The 26,089-nt window shown below is 35.8% G+C and overlaps 1 protein-coding gene across 4 annotated transcripts in view; it reads right to left on the reverse strand.

The window, feature by feature from the left end:
- The window catches only part of IFT88 (intraflagellar transport 88), a 52,928-nt gene extending 26,839 nt beyond the window's left edge, over positions 1-26,089 (reverse strand). Inside the window, exons 1-18 of one of the 4 annotated variants that reach the window (XM_075490940.1) lie at positions 25,630-26,089; positions 24,765-24,858; positions 23,671-23,733; positions 22,908-22,964; positions 21,121-21,174; positions 19,502-19,565; positions 19,356-19,425; positions 18,241-18,331; positions 14,038-14,142; positions 12,739-12,845; positions 11,937-12,047; positions 11,606-11,837; positions 9,937-10,007; positions 9,382-9,468; positions 6,633-6,732; positions 2,062-2,148; positions 1,181-1,367; positions 485-593 (exon numbers count right to left, since the gene is read on the reverse strand). In XM_075490940.1, coding sequence (XP_075347055.1) covers positions 485-593; positions 1,181-1,367; positions 2,062-2,148; positions 6,633-6,732; positions 9,382-9,468; positions 9,937-10,007; positions 11,606-11,837; positions 11,937-12,047; positions 12,739-12,845; positions 14,038-14,142; positions 18,241-18,331; positions 19,356-19,425; positions 19,502-19,565; positions 21,121-21,174; positions 22,908-22,964; positions 23,671-23,733; positions 24,765-24,854 — 1,685 coding nt within the window. In that variant the 5' untranslated portion in view covers positions 24,855-24,858; positions 25,630-26,089. Of the gene's footprint in view, positions 1-484; positions 594-1,180; positions 1,368-2,061; positions 2,149-6,632; positions 6,733-9,381; positions 9,469-9,936; positions 10,008-11,605; positions 11,838-11,936; positions 12,048-12,738; positions 12,846-14,037; positions 14,143-18,240; positions 18,332-19,355; positions 19,426-19,501; positions 19,566-21,120; positions 21,175-22,907; positions 22,965-23,670; positions 23,734-24,764; positions 24,859-25,470 lie in introns of all 4 variants that reach the window. The other 3 variants (XM_075490939.1, XM_075490938.1, XM_075490937.1) reach the window with 3 other exon arrangements.

The following is a 26,089-nucleotide window of genomic DNA, read 5'->3' on the forward strand; positions in this document are numbered from 1 at the left end:
CCCCTTCTCAGCTTTTCAATCTGTTGAGCTTTTGCAGTGCTGGGAGACAAATATTTTCTTACACACACACATTAACTAATCTGAAAATAGCTTTCAGAACAGAACTTCACTTTCATTAACTATATTATTTTTTTCTTAAAGGTTTTACTCCATTGTGCTTACATCTGCCACATTATTTTCATGATAAAATCAGCAGCATTTTAAAAATTCCAGGACACATTTTAATACTGAGTGTAAATGTATTCCCTGCAATGTGAACAGTCTTAATGTATTTCTTCACTTGCTTCACTGGAAACATCCAAGAAGGTTGTAAGTTCTGTTCTCATTTTTACAAACGTCAGAGGATGAATCTATGCATGATTATCCTAATTATAATGGACGCTACAGTAAATTTCTAAGTTGTCGTGTCATGATTGAAACACATATTTCAGATTAAATGGTTTACTAAAACCACCATCCCTTATCATAATCCAGAAAAAGATACATGTTTGCTATCTGGTGAAGGACTTGGGCACTATTTCGAAGGATTGCATGGAGTTTCAGAAAACAATCCAAAGCTTCATCTATTCTGTTTAACTTCTTGTATGTTAAACCTAAAAAATAAAGGTTACAGTATTAATGCAATGAGAAAAAGATGACTTCAGCATATTAACTGATAGAAGAACCAAGAAAAATGAAATAGGAATATGGTACTCAGAGGCAGTATAACCACCTTGACATTGATGGACTCTATTCTTGAGAGCCACACTTATAATTCTTACCAGCTAGTATGACTTACCAAACTCATAAACACAAGGAACACGAACCTAATCAAAGACCAAGAACATATGTAATCTCACTTTTTGAACACAATGAATGTGGGAAAGGGAGGGCTTTTAGAGGGGAATGACTCTGATGGTTTAATAATGCTAAAACTGGTATATTTTTGGTAGATAGTAGAAATTTTTATCTTCACTGTGACTTAATCATCTGCAGTTCCTAGTTGATGTTGTTAACACTGGTATTTTTTTGCAGAACAGATAGGAGGTACAAATTATACCTTGCTATAACATAAATTACTGAATAAAGTAATAATAATTAGTATATATTTCTGTACAAGAAAACTTTGAAAGCCAGATTCTCAGAAACACTAGTGTTACCTTTAGACAAAAGCTAAATCACAAAAGCACCTTTGGCTTACCAAGATTATAAAGTGCTTCAGTGCATGAGGAATCATTCCTGAGAGCTTCCTTATAAAACTCAGCTGCTTTTTCATAGTCTCCGTTTGCAAAAACAGTATTTCCTTTGTTAGTTAGAGCTGCTGGATTGTACCTATCAGAATTTACAGCTAAATCTGCATAGTTAGTTGCTTGTGCCAATTCATTCTCCTACATGAACAAAACAAACATTGTATTAGTCATTTGTCAGTCAATTTTCTTGCAGCTGTAGCTTCTTACAGTTGATATAGTGGAATTTCGAAAGACTGAGGATGAAAAAAATAATACATTCTTTAGTCCTAAAATATTCCTTATGTATTTGCATAAGGCAGATCATCTCTTTCAAGTTTCAGAGAACTTAACACTTGAGACGTGTTTTGCCACCCTGCCCCAAAACTTTGCCACTCTGGAGGTTTTCTTTGTTGCAAAGCAGTATTTCTTAAAAAAAAACAAAAAACCCCAAAAAAATAAAAAACCAAACCAAAAATAAATCCCCATACCCAACAAAATTCATGCACAAACACACCTGCCTAAGCTACATACTTCAAATGTTCCTGAAGTTCAGCCAGGGTCTTCAGGAACTGAGTTTTAAATGCCACTGCTGAGTTTCTGCACAAATCACACTGCAGGCATACTTCTGTGGCCTGCAGCTCAATCTCACTCTTCCTCCCAACAACAGGATACAAAGCACATGCTCCAAACTTCAACCACAGCCAAGACTGGGTGTTCCAGAATAACTCCTCTAACATGCAGTTTCTTGTTGTTTACAGAGATTACTTAGACACACACAAAAATTGGTACAAAGACACAGAAGTTGCAACATAAACTGCAGTTCTTAACTGGTTTTGTTGAAGCAAACACTTACCAAATAATAAAGGAATGAAAGGTTTGTTGCAGCTGCACTCTTTACTCTGCTATCCTTTTTTTCAAACATTTTTAAAGTCTCCAGTGCCTAGAAGTAATTTGGAAACAACTTACTTCCCACTGAAGTAAACTTATACCAAAATTCTTTCAGAAAGCATTGATAAACTTCACAGTAACAAACAGCTAAAATTATGAACTCATGTACTCACATACATGATAATTACTAGAGCTTGTAACACACAATTGTAAGCATGTACACACAGAAGTGTATCTATGTTATACATAATATTAATCTTGGTCACAAAATTTCAATAGTATTGGCTATTTTAAGTCTTCAAAATTTAGATTAGAAATGGCTACCTCGAAAGGCTATCAGATACACAGGTATCTGATAATTCTATACATACAAAACACAAGTTGATACTACTTGCTTTTAATCTAGCCAACTAATTAAAATTCTCGTACCTATTTTTCCAGTTCTTTACGTGAACACAAAAGGATTGACATTAAAACTCTTATTAAAAAGCCAAAAAAGTACACCCTATATAAAAAAATATGCAAGACAGCGTAGGATTGGATTTCAACTTGCAGTTGTTTTGTGTAATAAGACGACACCTCTCTCAGTTTAGGAAGTACTCAAACGTGAAGACTGAGGCCAGAAGATTTTTTTTTAATCTTTTACATAAAACCTAAATTTCATAAACTTCAAAATAAAGAAGTTTATGGACAAAAAGTAAACAAATTTATAGCTAATAAACTATCACAGAAACTTTGAAATAGAAGGTAGGGGTTTTTTTCCATTGACTATGTGATAACATTTGTAACTGCAGACTAAATTATTAAGAAAATCTGGCTTCTTTACACTAAATATTTATATTAACTACACAAACTGTTAGAATATCACAGTGAGCCCAGTTCTGTCATCTATTGCAACACAGATGTGGCAACCTCAATTTAGCCATCAACATCAGTAATTCAAAAGTTTCCTTCTTCCTTTACATGAAATCGATAAGCTGCTGTTTACATATCAAAGTGAATGCATGATACTGTATGTGGAATGCCAAAACAAATACGAAGGAAACAAGTTTTAATTGACTGTCACACATACTGGTTTTACAGTTACTTTACACAAAAAACATGACTATACTATAATGATGTGTAAATGACAAAGTATATACAGCTAGATGTAGTTCATTGATTTAGTCAGCTACGTTCCACCCAAGAACTATGAACTACTAAAGATCATAATATTCTCCTAATCATAGAAAGTTCTCTAAAGAAACACACCAATTTCAATCAAGAAAAGCATTTCTGAAGTTGGAACTAGATTTTGTAGTCTCTGAAATGTAAGACTTCAACTATGATAATTTAAAACTTTTATATATATTTGTGACTTTCTCCAAAAAAGGAATGGTCCCAAATATTTACAGATGTTACACTACTATATCTAAGGTACTCTACTCTTAAACAAACACTTGCTTCTTCAAGTAAAAGCTGTGCATTTCTTACAATGGAATTCATTTTTAGTGAACTTAGAGCTATATAGTTCAAAGTCACTTTCTGAAAAGCCATTTCCCATTGTAGCTGATTTGTTTATCTTTGCTTTTACTGCTAAATGGCACCTTTGATGATAAAAATTAGAGTGGAAGTAATCTCTTTTTCATGTATAATGAAAAGTTCATATGACTCTGAACTCTATTAACTTACTGGTAAATTATGTTGCAGGTCTCTTGAACCATTTCAGCAGTTATGTGCCTAGGATGAAAATCCATAGCAATACTCCTTTTGTCCTTGCAAAGTAGAAATGCTCTCACTGTATCATCAGCTAAATTTATATATTTCTAAATAACTTCTTTTTAATCCCAACAATAATGATTACTTAGATTCAACAATCAAAACATGGACTGTCCAAATTATTCTTTGTGACATGCTTCCAATGCACCTAAATGATTTGCTTACAGAACTTAAACTTCAAAGCAGCTTGCCTGACCCAAGCAGGGTCTGCTAAAGACGTTAAGGAGTTGCATGGCTAACCTGCAGAATTTTTTTAAAAATAAATTTTTTAAAGTTAAAAATAAAGTTTTTCTTTGAAATTAAGAAAACATTCAAAATATCTAATACACAAAACCCCTTACTAATAAAACACAATCTAGACATATTATGGTAATTTCCACCCTGATTTTTTTTTTCTTTTTTTTTTGCTAGGACTTTTTTAAAATAACATATTCATTGTGATGAGCACATAGTTAAGTCCATTATAGTTACAGCAGAAATCTATTTCAGTTCTCCTTTTTTGAAACACAATAGAACTTTCAGCCTTGAAACTGAATATTTCAAAAAGTTTCCATTCTTGTTCTTCAGCCAAAGGTGTGTTGAGCAGGTGGCAAGTTAGTAAGTATATGAACAACAGACAGACAGGAAGAATATAAGTGGCAGCTGTAGTTTTATTAGAACAAAAAAAAGACTCTCTGCAACCACCATTCTGCAGTCCCACTCTACTATTAAGTAGTTCCAGTGCAGGTTAAAGGTCTTCTATCACATAGTCAAAATAAAAAGAGCATCTTTTCCACTTACTCGTAACTTCCAACACCCTTCCCTCTCGCTCCATTGGAGTACTCCACAGAAACATCACCAACAATCTCTGTATCTCATTTTACCTCTGAGAACCAGGGGGTTTTTTTAACCTATACTAGATACTAACTGGAAATTGCAAAAAATTACCATCAAAATAGTAAATTCTTGAGATCATATGACTGTTTACCTACCTGTACCACTCTCACCCTCCAAAAGCTACCACCAATAAAGCTACTAGATTTGCCCAAAATTTTCCTGCTTCCTGATCTCAGAAAAGCTATCAGTCAGACATACAATACAATAAAGGATAACTCTCTTGCTGTATCTACAGGGAAGGAGAAGAGGACAGGACAGACAGGAGGAGCAAGAGATGCTCAGGAAACCAGAAGAGCTTAAATATGAGAAGGAAAAGTGGGCTAGAGTTAAGCACATGGACCTGTGTGCATCCCTCCAAGCTACGGGAAAGTGAAGAACCTTAGAAAATGACAGAGGTACTCAGCTTCAGCTGTAATTTTGCTGTATGTGATCTCTCATACTTCTTGCCACTCGTGCAAACCCGGGGGTTGCTATATTCCTTCTTATTTATTCAGCATTCCGATCATTGAATGTACTGAACAGCGCATGTTAGAAGGAAATTGAGCAAATCCTGTCAGATATCTGAGTTTCTTTTTTTTCAGATGAAGCTGTTTTCCAACTGCTCATTTCAAGCCTTTTTTCACAGGCAAAGAAAAGATCACATGACAAGTTTGATTAAAACCTGGTAATATAAATTGTCCCACAACCTATAAAAACTTGATTGAGAGAAAAAAATGCATTTGTCTTAAAATAAGACATTATAAGAAAGCTGCACATTCATTTAGATGATACCAAAAACATAAACATGGGAAGCTGTGGTATTAGTTTATACACCTACGCTGGCAGTAGAAAAGGAAAGCTACAGTTAACAGCCTGCTGTAGTTGGAGATTGGAGGTGATTTTTACCAAGAAGGCAGTTCAGTGTAAAATTAATTGGCAGAAATTCGTCTAACTAGTGACTGGACAGCCAGCTGCAGAAAGGTATCTTACCTACATACACACACATAAATAATTTCAACATAGCCAAAAGTTACTTCACATGTATATTTAAAAATATAACAAAACAATGAAAAGGGAACATGTAATAATATGCATGACAAAAACTGTAAAATCACAAAGATTTTGGTAGATTTATCTTCTGAACTTCTGCCAGTTAATGAATTTTGAGCAATGAGCTATACTTTTACTTGGAAATATTGATACTGTATCTTTTCTATGACCTTCCTCATTTGCTAATATACACTGTGGCTTAAACTGCTATAATATCTTTTCAGTAATGGTGATTCATCGTAGCCCTCTGTGCCCTCCAGGGGGGCAATCTTTTATAAGAGATACAGAACCATCCAAGCTCCCGAGCAGATGCTTAATTTAATTCCAGCTTGTATTTCAATGGAAGGACAGGAGGGCTGAGTAAAGTTCAAGGTCAGATTATAGTATTTTAGGGAATGCTGTAGTACATAGGGAACAGTGAGAATACCATAACATAAACAATAATGATACACATGAAGTGCATCTGCATATATTTTGGTACTATAGTCAACCTAACTGAGAGAAAGATTCAGCTCATACTAATGAAAACACCTCCATGTTGATTAGCAACATGGTTTCTAGGCTCTGTTGACTGTACTGACTACAGTTCCATTAACTGTAATGACAGCTTGGACACCCAGTGAAGATAACTAAATTTAGGTGTCTTAATTTTTAAATGAACTGCATTCACTTTAACTTTTGTAGCAGAAATTTCATTTAGATAAAACTCATCTCTTGTTTGTGTTTTTATAAAGTTATTTTACTGAGCAGCATCAATATAATTATAATGTTTGCAATAATCATTCTTTCCCTTGCTGAAAAATATGCCGTGGCTAAGAAAGATATCTTTGCCAATACAGTATTAAAAAGTAGTAATGTGAAAAGTTACTATACCTGGTTAAATTCCTGCTGCCTCAAGTAAGTAGTGGCTTTATTTATTTCCAGGTCATTGGCTAACTCTACATATTGGGAAGCTTTTACTACTTCAACACACCTGCAACAGAAAGAAAGCCATAAACAAAATGCATCTGTGCAAATGCCACTAAGTTATATAGTTTTGCAGCCAATTTGCTTTCCAAAATTTGTTCTTAGCTATTCTTTCTTTACAGAGGCAAAGAACACTTTGTTTAAAAATAATTGAAAAAACATTTTATTCCCATAACCTACCTTAATAACACTATCTCTGCTCTCATTTTTTTTTTAGTCAGCTGCCTAAATACCACGTTATTTTCCATCACTGAGTGGTACTTCATGTCAGATATTGACTAAGATCATTTTTCAAACCATTTTCTTTGGATACATTCTATCAGCTGATTTTTCAAACCTGATCTCCTGTTGCATATACTACCAAACCCATAAACCAGCTTACTGAACAAAGCCAGAGGCTGCAGACCATGTCCCTGAGCTACCTAAGAGAGTCATAATAATAAACCTCTTTCTGATAATCCTCTAGTTACTTTTGGCTTAGGGTCTTCTGCAAAATGAGGGCAAAACAGAACACAGCAGACCATTCAGATGTTCATTCACAGACACCATCTTCCAGGGTTTGATGTGATGTACTTCAAAATTGCCTCATTGTTTGAAGCAAGACTTTTATTTATTGTATGCATATACTGGTCTCTCAAACTGTTTGGAATCAAGCACACTAAATGAACAACTTTGTGGGATGCTTCTTTAATCCCTTCCACTTTTGGCTGTTTTTTTTTTTTTTTTAAGTGGTAGAGAGCCTTTTTCTTTTCTTCTAATAGTTGGCTAATTTGCCAACAAATTTTAATTTAACAAACTGCCTGCTGCTATAATTGGGTTGGCACATGGACAGTCTCTATACAAAGTATACAAATGCCTTTTGATGTTGGAGGAAAAATTACATTGAAAAAACTAGCAATTTCTGCAAAGGCATCTGTAATAAAGAAAGGTAAAAAAAGAGTTTTCAACTGCTACTGTTAACATCTTTTAACCATAAAATGCAATGAAATCTAACTATCCAACTGTTCCTTATGGAATATGACAGAATAGTCCCAAGATTATGTCACATTTTAAGTAAGAAGTTATGAAATCTGAAGACTATTTGTCCCCACTTTATTTCTGTAAATAAAATTAACCTCATTAAAAGCACATTTAATACTCAAAGGACTCATAACAAAGTGTAGTACTTGGAAAACCAAGCTCAAACTGCTGGTTAAACTTCTTCACTCGCGTGAATACCTCAGCCTAGAAGAACACAGAGTGAATCTGTCCTGATATACACAAAAAAATCCCCCACATCTCACCAAAAGTTGTTTAATTAGCCAGAACAGATATGAAAGGGTGTTTTACTTCATGACAAGTATTTTGTGGATAGCACTAAGGAAACGGAATATCTGACAACTTTTTCCAGTTTTCTTGAACAAAAACACAAGACACAGAGCAAACAAATCTGACTTACTCATGTTAACAAGTTATAAAGCAGCAAGCTAATTTTCAGAAAACATATTGTTTAAGTTCTGATAAGTCAGAATGGCAAAAGTAGGGAAATTATAAGATTATAATGATTATTAAACCATCAAACACCACCTTGTGGCCTCTAGCAGACTAAACATGTCTGTGTGAGAGATTATTTCATATTAGTATAAACAGCTTTATTAGTAAATTTTAATTTTAGGACCTGCAAAACTTGAAAATAATCATACCTGGCCAAAAAAAAGAAAAAGAAAAAGAAAACCAACACCAGGTAAAGGAAAGTTCTCTTTTCCTATCAAACTTCCTTCACTTCCCAAACACTGAACATATCTGTTAGTAATGTAGCGGCTGCAGATACACAGCATTCATTTGCATACATGTTATTTTCCAATAAATTTATTAAAAATACTAAAATATCAAAGTAAGTCCTTATAATAGAAAACTAAAATACATTTTGAAAAGTTACACTAATCGTTTTCAAACTGTCCTTATAGGAAGTGTGTCTATTTTATTTTGTTTTAAAGAGAAGAGTATTCTGCTGTAGAAAATACCACAAAAAGCAAAAGCTAAGCTGAAAAAGAAAAAAAAAAATTGAAAAATAAAGTGGATACAAAAATCAAAATGGTAAACTGTATCAGCAGCCTATCACTGTATACACTTGTATAAATGTTTAAGAAACAGTAGATTAAGTTTACATTTATAATTATTAAGTTTATAAATGAAATGCAAATAAACCTTTCTAATAATATTTAGATTCCAGTGTTTTATATAATGACTCTATGGAGTAATGAAAACTTCTTAGGCACCCCAAGTCTTCATTATGCTATCTTCAAACTTACAGTAAAGAGTAGCGATCATTGCCTTCTGTATAGCATTTGTCTATCGAGACTTTTAAAAGTTCTTGAATTTTCATATTCAATTGAACTTTAAGAAGCTGTTTTTCTGCTAATACAGAACAGTTCAAAATGTATAATTAACAGTTGAGCTTCAATGATACAATGAAATTAATTTTTAACACAGAATAGACTTTCTTTTGTTCTTCTCCAGAGCATTATGGAGGCAAACTGAAAATAGCCTGGATGTTACGTTTGAGATATGCAACAAACTGTTTCCCAGGCTGTTTATGTTTGTGAATCTGATTTCATAACCAGCACGAGAGATTGGCATATAGTTTAGACAAAAAGAAGTCCTGCTTGACTCTCACCAGTCATAGCCCACTGCAAAAGATGTCTCAATTACTGGTGCAATGAGTTTAGCAGCTGTCATGATGTATTCCTCTGCCATGGATTTCCTAAGAAAAAAAAACCACAACACAAAAACCAACACACAAACATGTTACTATTTCAAAAACATGTACACAAAAAATAACCAAATCTTGTTCTTGCTTCTTCCTGCACTCAGCACAATCTTAGAAGTCAATCTTAACCAGTCCCCTGCTACTACTGCTACTGCCCTGTATCTTGATAAAGCTCTCAGCTTTTTCTGTTTTCCTTTCACTGCACACTGCAGTTGTATTTTAAAAAAAAAAAAATGCTGCAAATTTTAAGCAGTGTAACCTATAGCATTTGGGGTAGATACTCTACTTCAGTGCAGTACACTAAACTGAGTGATCCAACTGGTTCTTCCAAGTGTGTTCTTTCCTAAGAATTATGAGGCCACTTTTATAACAAGAGCTGTGGACACATGAGAAGACTGATAATACTTTCAGGAGATAAAATCCATGGCACGACAGTCAAGAAAGAATAGACTCCACCATTACCTCTCACGTTCTATTTGTCTTAAGCTGTCATTTTTAATGGCTTCAATCACTAGGTTTGTATGTGGATCATCCTGGAGGGGCACAAAACAACTGCAAATTATGCCAGTATACATGCATTTTACTTATTTTATAGACAATATGACTGTAAACATAAATTGATGCAAATTATGTAGTCTATAATGTCAGTTATTTACTTTTCACATTTCAAAAAGCTAGCTTCAGTTTAAAGTAGTTTTCTAACCACAAAATCTGAAATTTGGCATTACAACTACTTTAATCCTGTTTTTCTGCTCACGTATGTGGTCATAGCTCACATTAAGGTTGTTAATAGGTGTAGTTAATGTCGTGTATCAGACTGGGAAGGCTGCAAATCATAGAGTGAGAATACTCACATGCTTAAAAATAAGAGCATGCTTAAACATTTGCTGAACTGCAGTGGTATTCAGCAGATGAGGACTTGTGCTACCTTCTCATTACAATAACTCACATGATCATCTTGTAGTTTCTATCACACATCCCTGTTAATTCTAAAAGAACTAATGCAGGTATGCTGGGTAGCCACCCCTTCGTCATTTATTGGGGATAGATCATAGATTTATACAAAATAAAGACCAGAAGGAAACTTTGTGATCTTTTCTCTGATCTCCTCATAACAAAATACAGAACTTGGAATGTTTGTTAAAACTATAGCTTGCCTATCCTTAGAAAGAACTTCTACAGTGTAAAGCTTTTCTTCCAATGAATAATCTTACATAGTCTTCAATTAATTTAAGTGTTTAATGACCCTTACTGTTACATAATTTCTATTATGAGAAATTACATATCTATCAATTCTATATAAAAAGATATATAAGAAATTATATGCACAATTATCAATAAATACAAATTAATATATATGCTTCATATATTAAATTTTAGTTGCTTATGCTAGGACAATAGGAAGCAACAGCTACTCTTAAGCTGCAAATAGTTTATGTCTTTGATCTTTAGGATTGAAAATGGAAGCTTTGCATCACTGAAAAAAAGATTGCTAAGAGAATATAAAGGGCTTGCCTTCATCTTTCCATAGAGGACCTTTCTAAAAGGGACCCTAAACCTATTAATTACTTTTTCCTGTCTTTAACACCATGAGCTGCTGGTTTCATGGTATAAAGAAAGTCCAATTTCCAACAAAGTCTAATAAACTAAAATAAGCATCTGTAAACTTTTAGTAAAATTTTCTTCTGTAAAATAACACTACAGTATTACAAGTTTTATTAGCATTGACTTGAGATAACTTGCATTAACTCACTCATTGCTTTGCTCCCTTTATTTTAGCTTATAAGTATTTTATTAAAATTCCATATAAATAAAGGAGGCAAAGCAGTAAGTGAGCTATGTAAGTCAGCCCAGATGAATTTCAACAAAATTGTTATGTAGACAATTATGTGGTGTGGATTTTATGTACATCATCTCTTTTGAGGGAAAAAAGGATTTGAATGTTCTCAACATTATTTTACACTTCTGAGCAGTACTGCCGCACTAATTTCATGCTGGTAAAAAAAAAAGTTATTTTAGATACATAAATACACATGGATTTACATATTCAGTATAGTGCAAGCATTCAATGTCTCTCCCACTTTCTCCTGATTTACCATATAAAGACACAGTTTATTTTGTTCAAACTTACATTTGGTGAAATGTATTTGTCATCATAATCCACTTCCAAGGGAACTGCAATCAGTTTTTGGAAGGCTTTTTTCATTTGCTCACCGTTTCCAATAGCAAAATAACATAGGATCAAGTTGAAGCCTGCCTTCAGGTTTGGGGACATGCTCATTATATGTTCAAATGAAGAAATGGCATCAATGTATTGGCCAGTTTTAATAAATGCAACTCCAATATTTTGCATTATTTTAATCCTAAGTAAAGAAATCAGAATTAGGTTACAGTTTTAACTATCAAATCACACTGTATTGAAAACTTGTATTTCAGAACCATGCCTACTAGCAGAAACTCACCTCATCTCTTTGTGGACACTAGGAATCTGGTCTAGAGCCATACGGTAGAATTTGATAGCTTTGGAATAGTTCCGTTGTTTTAAATATATATTTCCCATATTCACTTTCAGTCTACCTATCAAAAGAAGTCAATGAGATACAGCCTTTTAAAGCATGCAATACAGCTTCTAACGCTGTAACTACAGCATTTTTAAATCGTTTCAAAGTGACAGAGTAGAACAACTTCTCAATAAATTTGTCTTTGTTATAGGGTACCAGTGCTCCTTTAAGGAAGCACTGCACAGAACAGCCTTCTGTGAATTTTCACTCAGAAGGAGATGAAGTAGTAATGAAACCTAGAAAAAAATTACCAATGTAAGATGTATTCTGATTTTGATTGTGAATTGAGGTATGAGGTAGAGATTATTTATAGTGCTCTCCAGGAAGACAGCTGCAAATATGCATCTCTGAGAAAAGTGCACTGTAGGAGTCTCAAAGATGTGCAAAATACTAAAAGGAAGCTTTCAGAAGGGGAAAACTGAGTCAAAAGAGAAAAAAATAGTATTAGAACAGACAATATAGCGTGTGCTCCATGAGAAAATTATATATTTGTCTTTACATTTAGCTTAGCCTATGGGAAGAAAAGACTTAATGAGTTGGAGAGCCAAACCACATTAAGTTATACCAAGTCAGAGATTATAAGTATCTCTCATCCACTCTGACTGGCAGACCGGAGGGCTGAGATCTCCGAGTCAACATCATGCAGATGAAATCCTTATTTTGAATGCGTGACTACTGATTTTAATCCACTTTGGAATGTAACCTACCTCCATTGCTGAACATCTTATTCTTCACTATAACTTGATAAGTATTCAGTGCTTCAGCATACATTTCATTAGCAGCATACTGACTGGCCAGATTGAAAAGAACCTATAGAAAAATGGAATTATAGGTACAAGAAAATAATGTTGTTCTCTCAAAAGTAATAAACTTGAATTCATAACAGATAATTTCAAATTTATTTACCTTGGAAGTATTGCTTTTACCAGTTTTAAGCTTCCCATCTTTAATGCTCCTTTGTTCTTGTACTCTCTTGATATAGAGAAAACAAATTTCAAATCTACTTATTCTAGGTAATTCTTTTATTTTTGTACTTAAATAACTACCTTAAAAGTCATGCTAAGTGGGCCTTAGACCTAAGTAAACACAATATTATAATTCAAGGGTATTAAAAAACATTAATACGAGATAATTCTCAGAAACTTGGCATAATTTGTGACTCCCAACATGTGGAAAATGGTCCTACTACCTGTGGTCACTCAGTTTATGAAGAGAGAATTTCTCCAAACTGCTGTTTCAAAACAGAATTTCTGTTCGTGTCAGGTAAAATACTTCCACATTTTTTCCCCAGCTTTACTCTGACTTTCACCTTAAAGCAAATTACTAGGTCTGCTTAACTCAATGTATTCATTGTTAATAATTTTCTCTACAGCACTACCTGGAGTACAACTTTAAATTCCCCTAAGTATTTTTATGTATGTTGTATCTGTTTTTTTAAAAAAGGCTACTATTAATTTGAAAAGCAGAATGTAAATCTAGATACCTGCTTTAAGATTCAGGATTTAGGAATATTAATATATCCTATTTCATGTAATACATTCTCTGTCACTTTATGGTTCAAGCTAAAGGCAGTGTCTGATCTCTCCCATTTTCTTCTCTTGGTATGGTACATTTTCTAGACTATTTATTTTTGAAGTACAGGGTTTACATCTGTCATATTTTGATATGCATGTTTTCTATGTGAGTAGGCAGCTGGAACTGATGCTCATGGGCATCCTTCTTCACTTAATGTTGACTGCGTGGTTTCTCTGGTACTTGAGATTGCAAGGGAATAGACTCGATGATATAAATGGATCTTTGCAATCCAATGTTAAGTTTTTAACTTCAAGAAGTCATTCAGTTTATCTTCATAAACTTCCCCCACCCCCAAATGTAGACCATATCTGATCTGGTAGACTGCTAGGAGCATGACAACACACACACACTCAATGAACACTGAAATGTCTCTTTAGAGGGTTTGCTACCAACACTTTTCACTCATTGAAGATTTCTAAGCACTTACCGAGTAAGTGAGGTCTAAGTTGATGTTTTCTGGAGTAGCAATTTGTTCACGTTGTCTCACCAGTACTCTCTCCTTTCTTCCAGCCTCTTTTGCTTTTTCCAGAGCCTAAATAAAATACTAGAATTTAGCCATGCCTTGAATCTTACTAACCCAAGATGGCAAAAATATGTTCAAAACAAGTATGAAAAGAATATACTCATGTCCATTTTCTTTAGATGCACAGACTGTACCCAATGCCTGAAAAGTAGCAATATAACCCACAGGAAGATGTTAATTAGCAATAAGCAGACATACAGTTAGTCTAAGTCTGCTTAGCTGTATAATTTTAGAGAAGTATAGTCACACAGATATATATGCCATAATCACTTACAACCCTAGAAGATTATCCTACTTGTATTAATGATAGAAAGTGCACATAAATGTTTAAAGAAAATGAAAAAAGAGGGAGCATTTAGGCTTGGCATGTTTCCTTAGTTGCAGAATCCCACTGCAGGAAGGTGTTGGAAGAAAGAAAGTGAAGGCAGGAAGTAAATACGCATGTTACACAAATGTATACTGTACGTACACCTTGACTAATTCTGGATGCTGGTAAATTGCTTCTCTTTTTTATCTATCCACAAGTGGTATTTCACATATACGTTCACAATTTGAGTAACTCCAAAATTATTATTTTATCCAATGATAATCTTCTGCAGATTGGTGTCAAGACCTTTCGCGCAAGTAACACTACAGGTCTACAAGTGCCATTAGCAGTCCTGTATGCCTCTGCAAGGGTGCAATGGTTAAAAAAAGTAATGGCTAGCACTCACGGTAGCTATTTGGCAGCTAGCGGTGAAGGAAGTACTTCAAGACATAGCTTGATTCTTAGTCCTTATGATAGAAGGGAAATCCAACTTGGCTGTTTTATAGATAATGAGTTGGCAACTTTGATGACTTCTGCAGGAAAATGGATATTCTGCTGGACTGGTCAGAAACTAACACAAACATCCCAGAGGACCCTCAGAAAGGTCTGGTATAATCTACATAAGAAACAACCCATTGACATCAAGAAACAAAGAACATTTTTGGCCATATATGCAAGAGGCTCAAGAAAAATTAACAAAACAGGTTGGCTCATCTCCTAGTGAAGGTGAAATTCAGACATTATATCATAAATAAATTAGGATAGGTCTGTAAGGATACTTATCCTAAATTAACATAATAAATGGATAGACTTCTTTCATACTCTCTGATCAGAAGCTATCAGCAGCAGAAAAAAAAATGTTTTCTTACAAAAGTGCGACATAAGAGGATCTTTGTCAGCTTGAGGGGTGGACACATCCAGTCTAAACACCAGCCTTAAGTCCCAGTTTGGGACCCCAAGTTTCACTGTTAGAAGCCTTCTTGTTAACTCCCCAAGGAAGGAAACCCCCTACAGCATGGACTGCTAGGCAAAGATATGCTAAGTGAAATCCCTCTCTCCAAAGGAGCTATCAGGCTATTAGCTCAACCGATAATCCAAAAATCATTGGAAAGGAGTATGACTGAGGTAGACCAGGATTCCAGACAGTTGTCCTGGTAGGCGCAAGCACAAAGGCAGTCCTCACACAGTACAGTATCATCCTGATATCAGAACTGTCTAGGCTGACCTACCACAATCAAGATGATCAATGTTCGATCTTGTCTTAATTTGATCAGGATCACTGGAATTGCTGCACAAACTGAAGAAAGGCATATACCAGGCCTTTTGACCAGAGAAACAAGAATGCATTCAGAGAGCTGGGACAGCTTTTTTCTCAAAATAGATACAATGCTTCTTTGTAGCAGGCAAAAAGATATGGGATGTTACCCATCCTGAAAGACAGTCCTCAAGACAACTGAAATCTTCCAGTCATAGTCTAATAGAGTAAATGCCCTATTCTGTATTTGAAAATATTCACACCACACGAGACATAAAATCACTGACAAAAGTACATTCTTGCTGTACTAGTTCCAAAGGTAAACTGCTGTCTTAAAGATAGGAGAAAACCTCGAACCAAGTATGCTTCTTAATAAAACACTGGATATTTCTCCACAAACAAAGGGCAGATCCTGCCACTGTAACATGGAATATCTCATCTACAGGAGGCCTGAAACGTGCAAATAAAGATTACTACTTAAGAAATCCACCAAATATAGATAAGATTGTAAGGATAACATATGTAGTCTGATAAGAAGCATCACATAGGCACACAATATCACCTTGCATAAAAGAGCTAAGGAGGCCTCCAGAGTGTGTGGAGAGCACTGGACAATATAAAGTTCCTTCAAGATAAGAAAGCACTCACTGTCACTGGGTCCAGTGTTACTCCCAAAAGCTTAATCAATTCTAGACCTCAATGCAAGGACAAAGACTTCTGAACAAAGATGATCTATCAAAACATGGACTGCATGTTTCTTAACAGATCCAAACTGCAGCTAAGACTACCCCTACATTAAGACAGCTGAAGTAAGATTAAATGATGCTGTACCCACCATGTTTCACAAGACCTAAAGAGATACTTGAAATTGTCTGAATCAGAGTGCAGATAGAAAAATATTCCTTTATGTCAGACAAAAAGACAACATTTATTAAAAGTGCTAACTTGTCCAAACAGCTTGAATTCACTAATTACATCTATACTAGATGTAAATCAAATGGGCTGCAGTGTGTTATTTAGCCACTACTAACTGGCGTGGCATTGCTCTAGTACCCTCTACAACAGATCAAATACATTCAAACTGCTTACTGGAAATAGTTCTTCATCCACAGTAACCTTCAACCATATCTAGGAACTGTTTAGAAAAATGCTAGTTAGCCTGGACAAAAACTGTGCCAGTAACCATGCTAACAATTTACAAACCTATTGATTGATTCACAAATATAGACACTGTGTACAGTGGACAAAGTACCATTTTCCCAATTTGTAGCAAGGCTCAGACCACCACAGACCATTTGCAATCTTTGTAACGAATTTTGGAGCTCTTAGTCTCCAAAACATGAGAATGTGATTAAACCAAAGGCCATCTAGCCTAGAATCTGTATCGGACAGTATTAAGCAGCTCAGGAAAAGGTTGTTACCTTTTCCTGAGCCTATTAGGATATAGGCTATTTTCCTGAGCCTATATAGGGAAACCTCTATATAGGTTTTCCTTAACCAATTGTTACCTAGGTAACAATACCTCCTCAGAATACACTCCTAGACTAAAAAATTTTGCAGCTCAGATGACTGAGCAAGAAACATCATCTCTCATAGCTCTAGTTAATTTTTTCCCCTTATGGATCAGATGCCATCAACTTGAGAGGGCAATGGATGAGCACAAAGGAAGTCTACATTCCTAAGAACCCAATGTATCTCATTAATTCTAACAGTTGAGCTTGCTCTGCCTCCACTAGTTTAGGAGCTGGAGCTGGCCAGTCCAAAGCATATGGAATAAAACATAAGCCTGGTCCTAAGAAGGAAGAGTTAGAGGCTATTTTGATACACTGGAACCCAAGGCTAATGTGCGTTATTGCCATTGTCCTATGAAGGATACTGGTGTTTGCACTTCAGGGTTTGCTTAGCTTGGAAGGTCCCCTTGCCTGAAGGACTGAAAGAAGATGAAATAGTTCATCTTGATGCTGACCCTTATGGTGCAACAAAAGCAATATAGTGTCTACCATATGCTATAGCATCAAACAGCCCCTGACATGGAAGGGTACTGTGGAGGTTAAGTGAGATTGATCCTGGTGCTCAGCACTAATCCTGGATGAAAATTACATTATCCAAAAAGCCCAAGCAACATCAAGGAAATGAAATGTCACTCAGACAAGATCCTTACACATCTGAGGATCAAATGCTGCAAAGATGCCAACTACAAGCCTGGTATTGAAGAAGGGTCACCCACTCCCATAGAGTTCATAGGTTAGACTGGGCAAATCTGTGCCAGTATGACTAATTGATCAGACCCATCTGATGAGGCCAATGGAGATATGGGGAAGGAAGTTTTTGTAACACCGAAATCTTAACAAATATATATACAAGAAATATAGCTCCTACCTTTTTTTTTGGCAATACAAGGTACCACTGGATTAGAAGAATCATAACAAAGTTAGAATTAAGATGATTTTAATAATTTGAAATGTTTGAACGCAAGTCAGTTTGAAACATCTATACAAATTGTTCCTCACACAAAAGCAAGTGAAGTGAAATCCATAAAAATTACCAATTTCAAGTCCCCACAGCTGTTGGCAATGCAGCTTTCTTCAACCAGTTCATTCACTTTTTTTTCCAACTGCCTAATCTTCTCTTCTGAACTAAAATAAAAATAACAGTAAAAGGATTAACACTAGTAACATAACTGCAAACACTAAGCTTTTACACAGGATATTTTCAATAAAACAACACAGTGATGTATCACATGTCACAACTAACTGGTTTTCCTATCAAAGAAAATATAATGCGAAACTATGCCCAGAGAAGATCCTCCAAAGATAACGCATTCACACTTCTAATTTGAGAACAGAGACCTAAGAAAACATAAATCCTCTTATGAGAACAAGACAGACATGCAAATTTCATGGACCCAATTTGTTCAGGAGATGTGATGACAGAACAAACAGATGGGTTGGCAAAACTTTCAAATCAAACACCTAGTGAAATGAAATATTGTATTAAGAGCAATTAATTGAACCTTTATTTGCATAGATAACTTTAAAGTATAGCTTGCAAATGCAGATTTTAATAAAAAGTTGTTATTCATCTAGATTTTTTCTTCAGTCAAATAATCAAACCTTTCAGTAGGATTCCCTATTCCTACATAGCTATATCTGAGGAATACAAGTTTTGTACTGAAAAGCTCCATGACTTGTTCTGAGTGAACTCCCCAACATTCACACCAGCCTGCAAAACTTTCACAACCTCAGTTTTACCTCAAGTGCTAAGGTCAGAGTGAACAGGGAGAAACAGCAGGCAAACTCCCCCAAGTTCTTCCCAGAGAGCTGCATGAATCGTGGTGTTCCTTGCCTGCCACACACTCTTCCATAATGCCCCACAATTCTATGTAAGTATCACAGCGTTTATGTGGCAGCAACTATGTCCAGGCTGCTGAGCTACAGCCAGAACCAGAAATCACTGAAAGCAGACACTCCTGAAAGTCAGTGCAACTGCTCTGGCAAGTCAGCTAACCACATGCATAAATGTTTGTAGCATTATTCCACAAAGTTAAGAGTTTGGCCCCTCAAGGTTTCGTAACTGTCTGGATGTTTTTAAACTCTATCCGTGGTTGGTTTTTTGTTGCTGTTAATACTTTGAAATAATTTAACGTAAAACTGAACAAACCTGTCTGAATTTTTCATTTCCAGAGGTGGAGCAGGACCTCTCGCTTGGCCAAGAGGATCAAATGAAGAACCTGCAAAATTAACAGAGTAATGAAAATTGTAAAATAACATCTCCCTCTGGCAGCTGGTGATTTCTACAAACTGTACCTCTCGTAGCTGCCCTAGTGTAACCTGCAGCATGCACTGCTGTCATTGGTCGAGCAACCCCATCCTTAAATAAAGAGGAAGACATATTAAAATAATGTTTCTAAAAAACAGACTGTGGACAGTACGGACATCAGTTACATATTACAAAACCTTTAAATACAAAAATCAGTTGTTACCACCTCAGTAAACTGAATATTTTTTAAAATGTTTTTATTTCTCAAATATTATACATCATAACTGTCTACAAAGTAGAGGAGCAAACACTACCAGGAAACTATGACACAAAGGAACACTTACTACTTTGTGTAAATTTTATATGGATTCAGAATACTTAATTTCAAACATCTTTTATTTTTAGAAAATTCTTAATAATTGTTGGTCTTGAGATCTGTAAAGTACTCTAACTTACTGTCACACTGTTTCAGAACTCAGTTGCTTTTTTAATTTTTATTGACAATAAAGAGAATCCTATGAGATTATGGATCAGAATGTTTTACTTGATCTAAACCAAGGGAGGCACAAACAAACTACAATTTTTCTGCATTTGTAACTTATAAAAAAAACACACAAGCCTCCCAACACAAGAATGTCTGACCCCTCTCCATGCCAGCTTATTAAACTTTCCTGTCAGGACACAGAGTGCACTAATAAACCTTAATGGCCCTGACCAGACCCACCTGGGGTCTCCAGCCACACACCCTACCCATGGATCCAGGAGCTTTATTTAAGCACAACCCCAGTCCCTCAGCCCTTACCTGAGCTTTGTTAGAGGACTACTGGTTTCCACATCAGCCATAGCTATGCCTGGCCACAGAGTCCCTTGATTGAGATTTCAACCTGTGGACTGGTCTCCTGGATCGATCTTAGCCTTGCCTTGTCACTACGGACCTGGCCAGTGATCACTGGTCCTAATGCTGGCCTATATACATTGACTTTTTGGCTTGACCTTGGACCTACCTCATCACCATGATATTGCCTTATGTTCTGGACTTTGGTTGGACATGGCTACCACTTCTGGGTGGATTCTACTTGCCTTGCTCAGGTATTGTGGGACTGGGTCCTGGCTGGTGAGGCCCCTGTACTGCTGGCCATGTGATTTGCCTCTAGACTCCTGGCTTGCCTTCCCTTAGGGAGCAGCCCTACTCTTGATGCTCTCTGATAATTCCTGTTTCCCACCTGAGCTATCACAAAAGAATATAGTGGCTATAGATACATTTAACATTAAGTCAATATACTTAAGGGTGGTGGTGGGAAAGTCATTGGTAAATTGCAGTTAATTCTTATTAGAGTATAAGTACATAAGAAAAGCATGAAAACCAGAATCTACCTCTCTCCTATTTCAATGAAAAATTATTCATTGCATGTCAATAAGTGTTAAGAAGCACTATACTGGTATTGCTTCTAATGCTGTACTCAAATAAAATACTCATCACAACCCTTATGCTTTCTCACAGTAGTATTTTCAAAAAAGGACAAATTAAAACAGTGTAATAATATTATTGTATACATATATATGTATTATTTCAATGAACTTTTAAATACTTGTATCAAACTTAAACACTTACCAGAAAACTTCATTGTTCCAAATCAATATAAAATTTAAATATTGAAACTTTTACCTGCATAGCTCCTGTCATTGGTCTTCCCATAGATGAAGTTAAAGTTGCCTTTGACTGCAAAAATAAGTAAATTGTTTGAAACTAGCATTCTCAAAGCATTAGAAGCCTGTAAAGGCTATGTACAGTCTTCTCAACACTGAGTTTTAAGAGTTGATCCAACTCTCACAGAAGTTCATAGCAAAATTCCCATTTATGTTATTCATATGCAATATATTGCCAGTGCCTGGCAGACTTAAAGATGTTGAACACTTCAGTTTGCGTGAATTCACAATATTGTTTTTTATGTATTTGGACATTTCTGTCAGACCTTTTAAAAAAAATTACATGGAAGGTACTGCTGCCTGAGATAAATTTCTATTATTAAATTACCAAAATTTAATTACAATTTACAATTGTGTAAATTTACAATTTACACAAAATTACACAAAGATAAGTAATCTTACACGTCAGTAAGATTCTGAGTACAACTGATAAGAGATTAATATGGGGCCAATTTTAAGACATACTTTCACGAAGATTTATTTTACAATAAATACAGATATACTTTGAAACTGCTAATGTATCTTTTCCATTAGCTGACATGCCACATACTGTCCTTCTGTAGTAGTGTTAAAAATGTAAATTAAAAAATGTGAAATATTTAGTAAGTGCTAAAGGTTGCTACGAATACCCAATACAAACAGTCAAAAATAAAGGGTTTCAGGCCATGAAAAAGTATTCCCTTAATTCCCACTCAGAGGCCTATGTTTTACTATTTTACCCCCTATCCATTACACATCATGACTGGTTTTTGTTTTTTCTGCTAAGGCTGAATCTACATTAACAAGTAATGCAGTGTAGGAGAAGCAAATCTGCAGAGTGAAACAGGTAGTACTATGGACTGGACAATGCTTTGGAGGTTTTTAGCTCTACTAACGCAGGTAAACACCTCAGTCTTTTTTTTATCCTTAGGAAGCGCCTTTTTGTGCACTCCTTTAACAAGACAGCTTTCCCCATCATAGTGTGGTACTACACTAAACATCTGCAAATACAACTGCTAAGAAAAAGCAGTCTCGAAAGGAATATATCCAGAGCAGGTAACAGAAGGTTCAGAGTAAAGGTTATATTTCAATGACTTACCATAGAATTTAGGTGTTCTTGAAATTGTCACAGCTAACTTGTATAAGAGATCTAAAGCAATGTGATCTCCCTTCTTTATTTGTCATAAAACTTACAGTAACTTTATGTATAAGAGCAGTGTCTCTTCAAATTTGACTGAGACAGGCTAACAGGTTGAAAATTTGTTAGGATAAGAGGACAGTGCATAACTTGTGTTTCCATAGCAAAACAGGTTAAAGTGTTAGGTATTTAAGAGTTACAATGGGTTAAGTATACTAAAGAATATAACCACTTTTTCTGATTAAACTAGAGGTGATTTGAAAGCCCATATTTTTTTAAAACTTAATTTCACCTTAACTTTCAGAAAACTTTGCCAAGCCCAAATAACAACCTATCCAGTTCCCCCTGCAAGAAAATCAGGTTAATACCTTAAAATCTACTGCCTTATGCAGTACAGGAGTTGATTTGCAATATGGTTTGGCAGAAAAAGAAAAAAAAAAAAGAAAATCAGTAACCATGCTTTGACCAAGTGCAGAATTGTAAATTAATTAAAAATAATGAATACATGTAGTTCACTGGAAGGCAATACTTGGACAAAAAGAGCCCACTTAGTGCAAGGGATTAAATGGTAAATTTATTTTTTGGCAAAACCTCATTTTCATTAAAAATACAACAGAACAAAAACCTACCCCAAATCCAGTAGCTAAAGGTCTTGAAGCTGATGTACCAGGAATTTTGGCTGTCACCTGGGTGGCAAAAAAAACCCAAACCCCCTCAATTAACAACCAACCATATGTGTTAATTATTAGTCTGTCTATATAGTTTCTATAGTGAATTCATAGAAATAATACTTCAATTGTTATAGAAAGAATTCTCATTGTAGAACCAGATTATTCTGTCAAAGAAATAACATTAATCAGACATTTCCAGCTCTTCTTTAGACATACAGAATGTACTTCTAAAGTGCAGGTGCCAACTGCAATATATTTAGTTCTGAAAACTGATATAAGATTGTTACAGCTAAATGAAAGTAAGAAAATGAATGTATACCACATGAGTATGGAGGAAAAAATGATCAGAACAATAACACATGGTGTTCTAAATCCCACTGTCTAGTATATATCTCAACCTTGTAATTGTATGTCAGAGCCAGTAATTCTATGTATAGAATATTAAAGTCCTTTTAGAAGATATCATTTTGTCAAACAAGAATACACATTTCCAACCAAAGTTCCTTGTTTGCTCTAGCTCAGCTCCAGAACTTAATGGAACTCATGCTCTGCTAATTTTTTACTTATTTTTCATATAAATAACTGGAGTCTGTATCTTCATGTTAGTAGTAGACAAAAAGAGATAAGAGATTCCCAAGATAAGTTTGTACCGGTGCCAAAATTAGAGCTAGGGCTCTAGAGAAGGTCTACACTATTGCAATGCATTTTAAAAGGTACTTACAGGGGGTCTTCTACCATGACTTGTTCTTGCTGCCTGTTGAAAAGCTACATCATTTTCTAAATCCTAGAAAAGATATAAAAATATCAACCCTTTTAAAACCATAACACCCAAGGCCACAATTCCAGAACCTTATGACTACTGAAAGGAGATAGAAAAGTAATTCTTCCAAAAATACTTGACTAAGATAACTGAATGACAGGTTTTATTGACAATAAATAATGATTACATTATTTGGTCTATCTTTTTTGGTATTTTAGATTTGGAAATGTAAAAACCTCATTATTTGCTGAAAAATAAAAAACACACTGAGAAGGCAGAGCTTAAGTGATAAAATATAACATGAAATTTTATTTCCCTCCAAAAGCTTACTACTAGCACTGTTTCTAAATTTTAACATTAATGCCTGTCATGCCAATACATTAAGATATATATGTCTTAATCTGAGGTCATGCCGCAACTCCCATGAATTTGGCATTGGGATTTCACACAACATGCCAAGTCTTACAATATAGGCCTTGCTTTGAGCAGGGTAGTGGGTTTGGACCAAATGACCCCCCTGTTGTTCCAGTTCCACTACACCAGCAGTTATGAGAAAGTGGTCTGCAGGGTTACTGCAAGTCATCCCAGATGCTCTTCCCAGATGCACAGAGACCTGCAGGACTCCACCCTACTGTTAGCTCTTTCAGCTGCAGCACAGTAAGAGATCAATGACTTATTGACCAATAAGTAGCCTCATTTGTCAGAAAACTTGCTGCTGCACACTGTCTGGGAACCACCACACTGAATGTGCCTGAATGTGAATATGGCCTTCAAATAACTAGGATTTTATACTTCATAAATTCTAACCATTAAAGCATATTAGATCTGCTGTGAGATGCGCACAAGTATTTTGTTGGAATAGAAAACTATCAAAAAAACAACTATTCAAAAAGATCCTGGTGAAACTTTATATATATCTTGCTAAATAAAGAAAATTTAACTTCAAAGCAAAGCAGTAGTACACTTGCGCATTACCGCACCCACATGTTCTTATCTTGTACTTAGAAGTTAAAATCCTATGTATGGGAAAGGTGGTAAACAGCAAATATTTTTACCTCTGTGTCAAACGTGGGGTTATAATCATTGTAGCCAGAATAAAGATCATCTTCATCAGCCTCAGGAGCCAGATGCACATTTTGCATCATTTTTCTGTGAAACATTTAACGTGCCAAATATTATCTCAGTGATTTTATATATATCTTTAAAAATGCAAAATATAAATAGTAATAAGGTATACAAGTTCAAAAGAGCTCCGATTTTATTTTAGCTTTTAATTGCTGCCTTTGAAAGTAAAAATAAGCTATGATTAGTCATAAAAACTAGGGTTTGCCTATAAACAATATTAAATGGCACCATTTTGTAGAATTAGATTTTGTTAGGTATTTATACCACTGTCATGAAAATTGTTTTAAAGATATTTACCATTAAATTATCATACCAAGTAACTGTATTACTTTTAGACTAGTAGCTTTACATTCTCAGATAATTCAGATTTAAGATAATTCTCTCATATTCTAAAGTTTGCCTTATTAGACCAAACCATAGTAGTCAGTCTAATGAAAGGTCTCTCTTCTAGCTTTAAATCTTCCTTCCTTCCCGTGTCCTTATATCAACACAGCCACAGCTATTCTCTATATGTAACATTCTTTGTATAATTTTGCCATTTCAATTCAAGCAGTTTTTTAAAACTAGAATTAAAGAAGCCTGGGTTCCAACGTCCTTCTTCACAAATACTTTAGTGTCTAATACGGCTGCATTCACCTGATGGTCTTTCCCTCACTGAGAACACTAAGGAGGACTCTCTTTGCCTGGCTACCTATTTTCATAAAAATCTTAGTAAGATAACATTTGATTTCATCTAGAATATGAAATACATGCACTTTAGCACGCCAGCCTTAGCCAGGACGAAGCGCCGCACACCCCGCTGAGGGCCGGTTCCTCTCCAGCAAGCGGATGCCCCCGCCGCTTCCTACTTGGCTGGGGCCTCCTCTACGCCGTACGCGGTGCCACCGCGCCCGAAGCCGAATCGCTCCTTTTTGCGGGTTTCCTCAGTCAGCGCCCGAAGCGGGGGGCGGCGGCGACGTGCCCCGGAGCGGCTCCACCTTCTCGAGGGCGGCGGGAAGGCACCGCCGCGCCGCTCCGAGCGCACGGCAGAGGGGCCGGCGAGAGGCTCAGGGAACCAACACGATGGTGCCAACGCCCCCCCACCCCGACACGGCGCACACGGCCTGCTTCCCGGTCGCCCGCGGCCCGCTCCCCCTGCCCCAAGCGCAGCGGAGGCCGCCGGGCCCGGCCCGGGCCGCGTTGCTAAGGGGGACGCCGGCGGACGCAGTCCCCTAATGCACCGCGCCTGGTTGGTAAGAGAGGAGGGCAGCGCAGG

Source organism: Mycteria americana, chromosome 1 (genome assembly GCF_035582795.1).
Source record: "Mycteria americana isolate JAX WOST 10 ecotype Jacksonville Zoo and Gardens chromosome 1, USCA_MyAme_1.0, whole genome shotgun sequence".
Lineage (NCBI taxonomy): Eukaryota > Metazoa > Chordata > Aves > Ciconiiformes > Ciconiidae > Mycteria > Mycteria americana.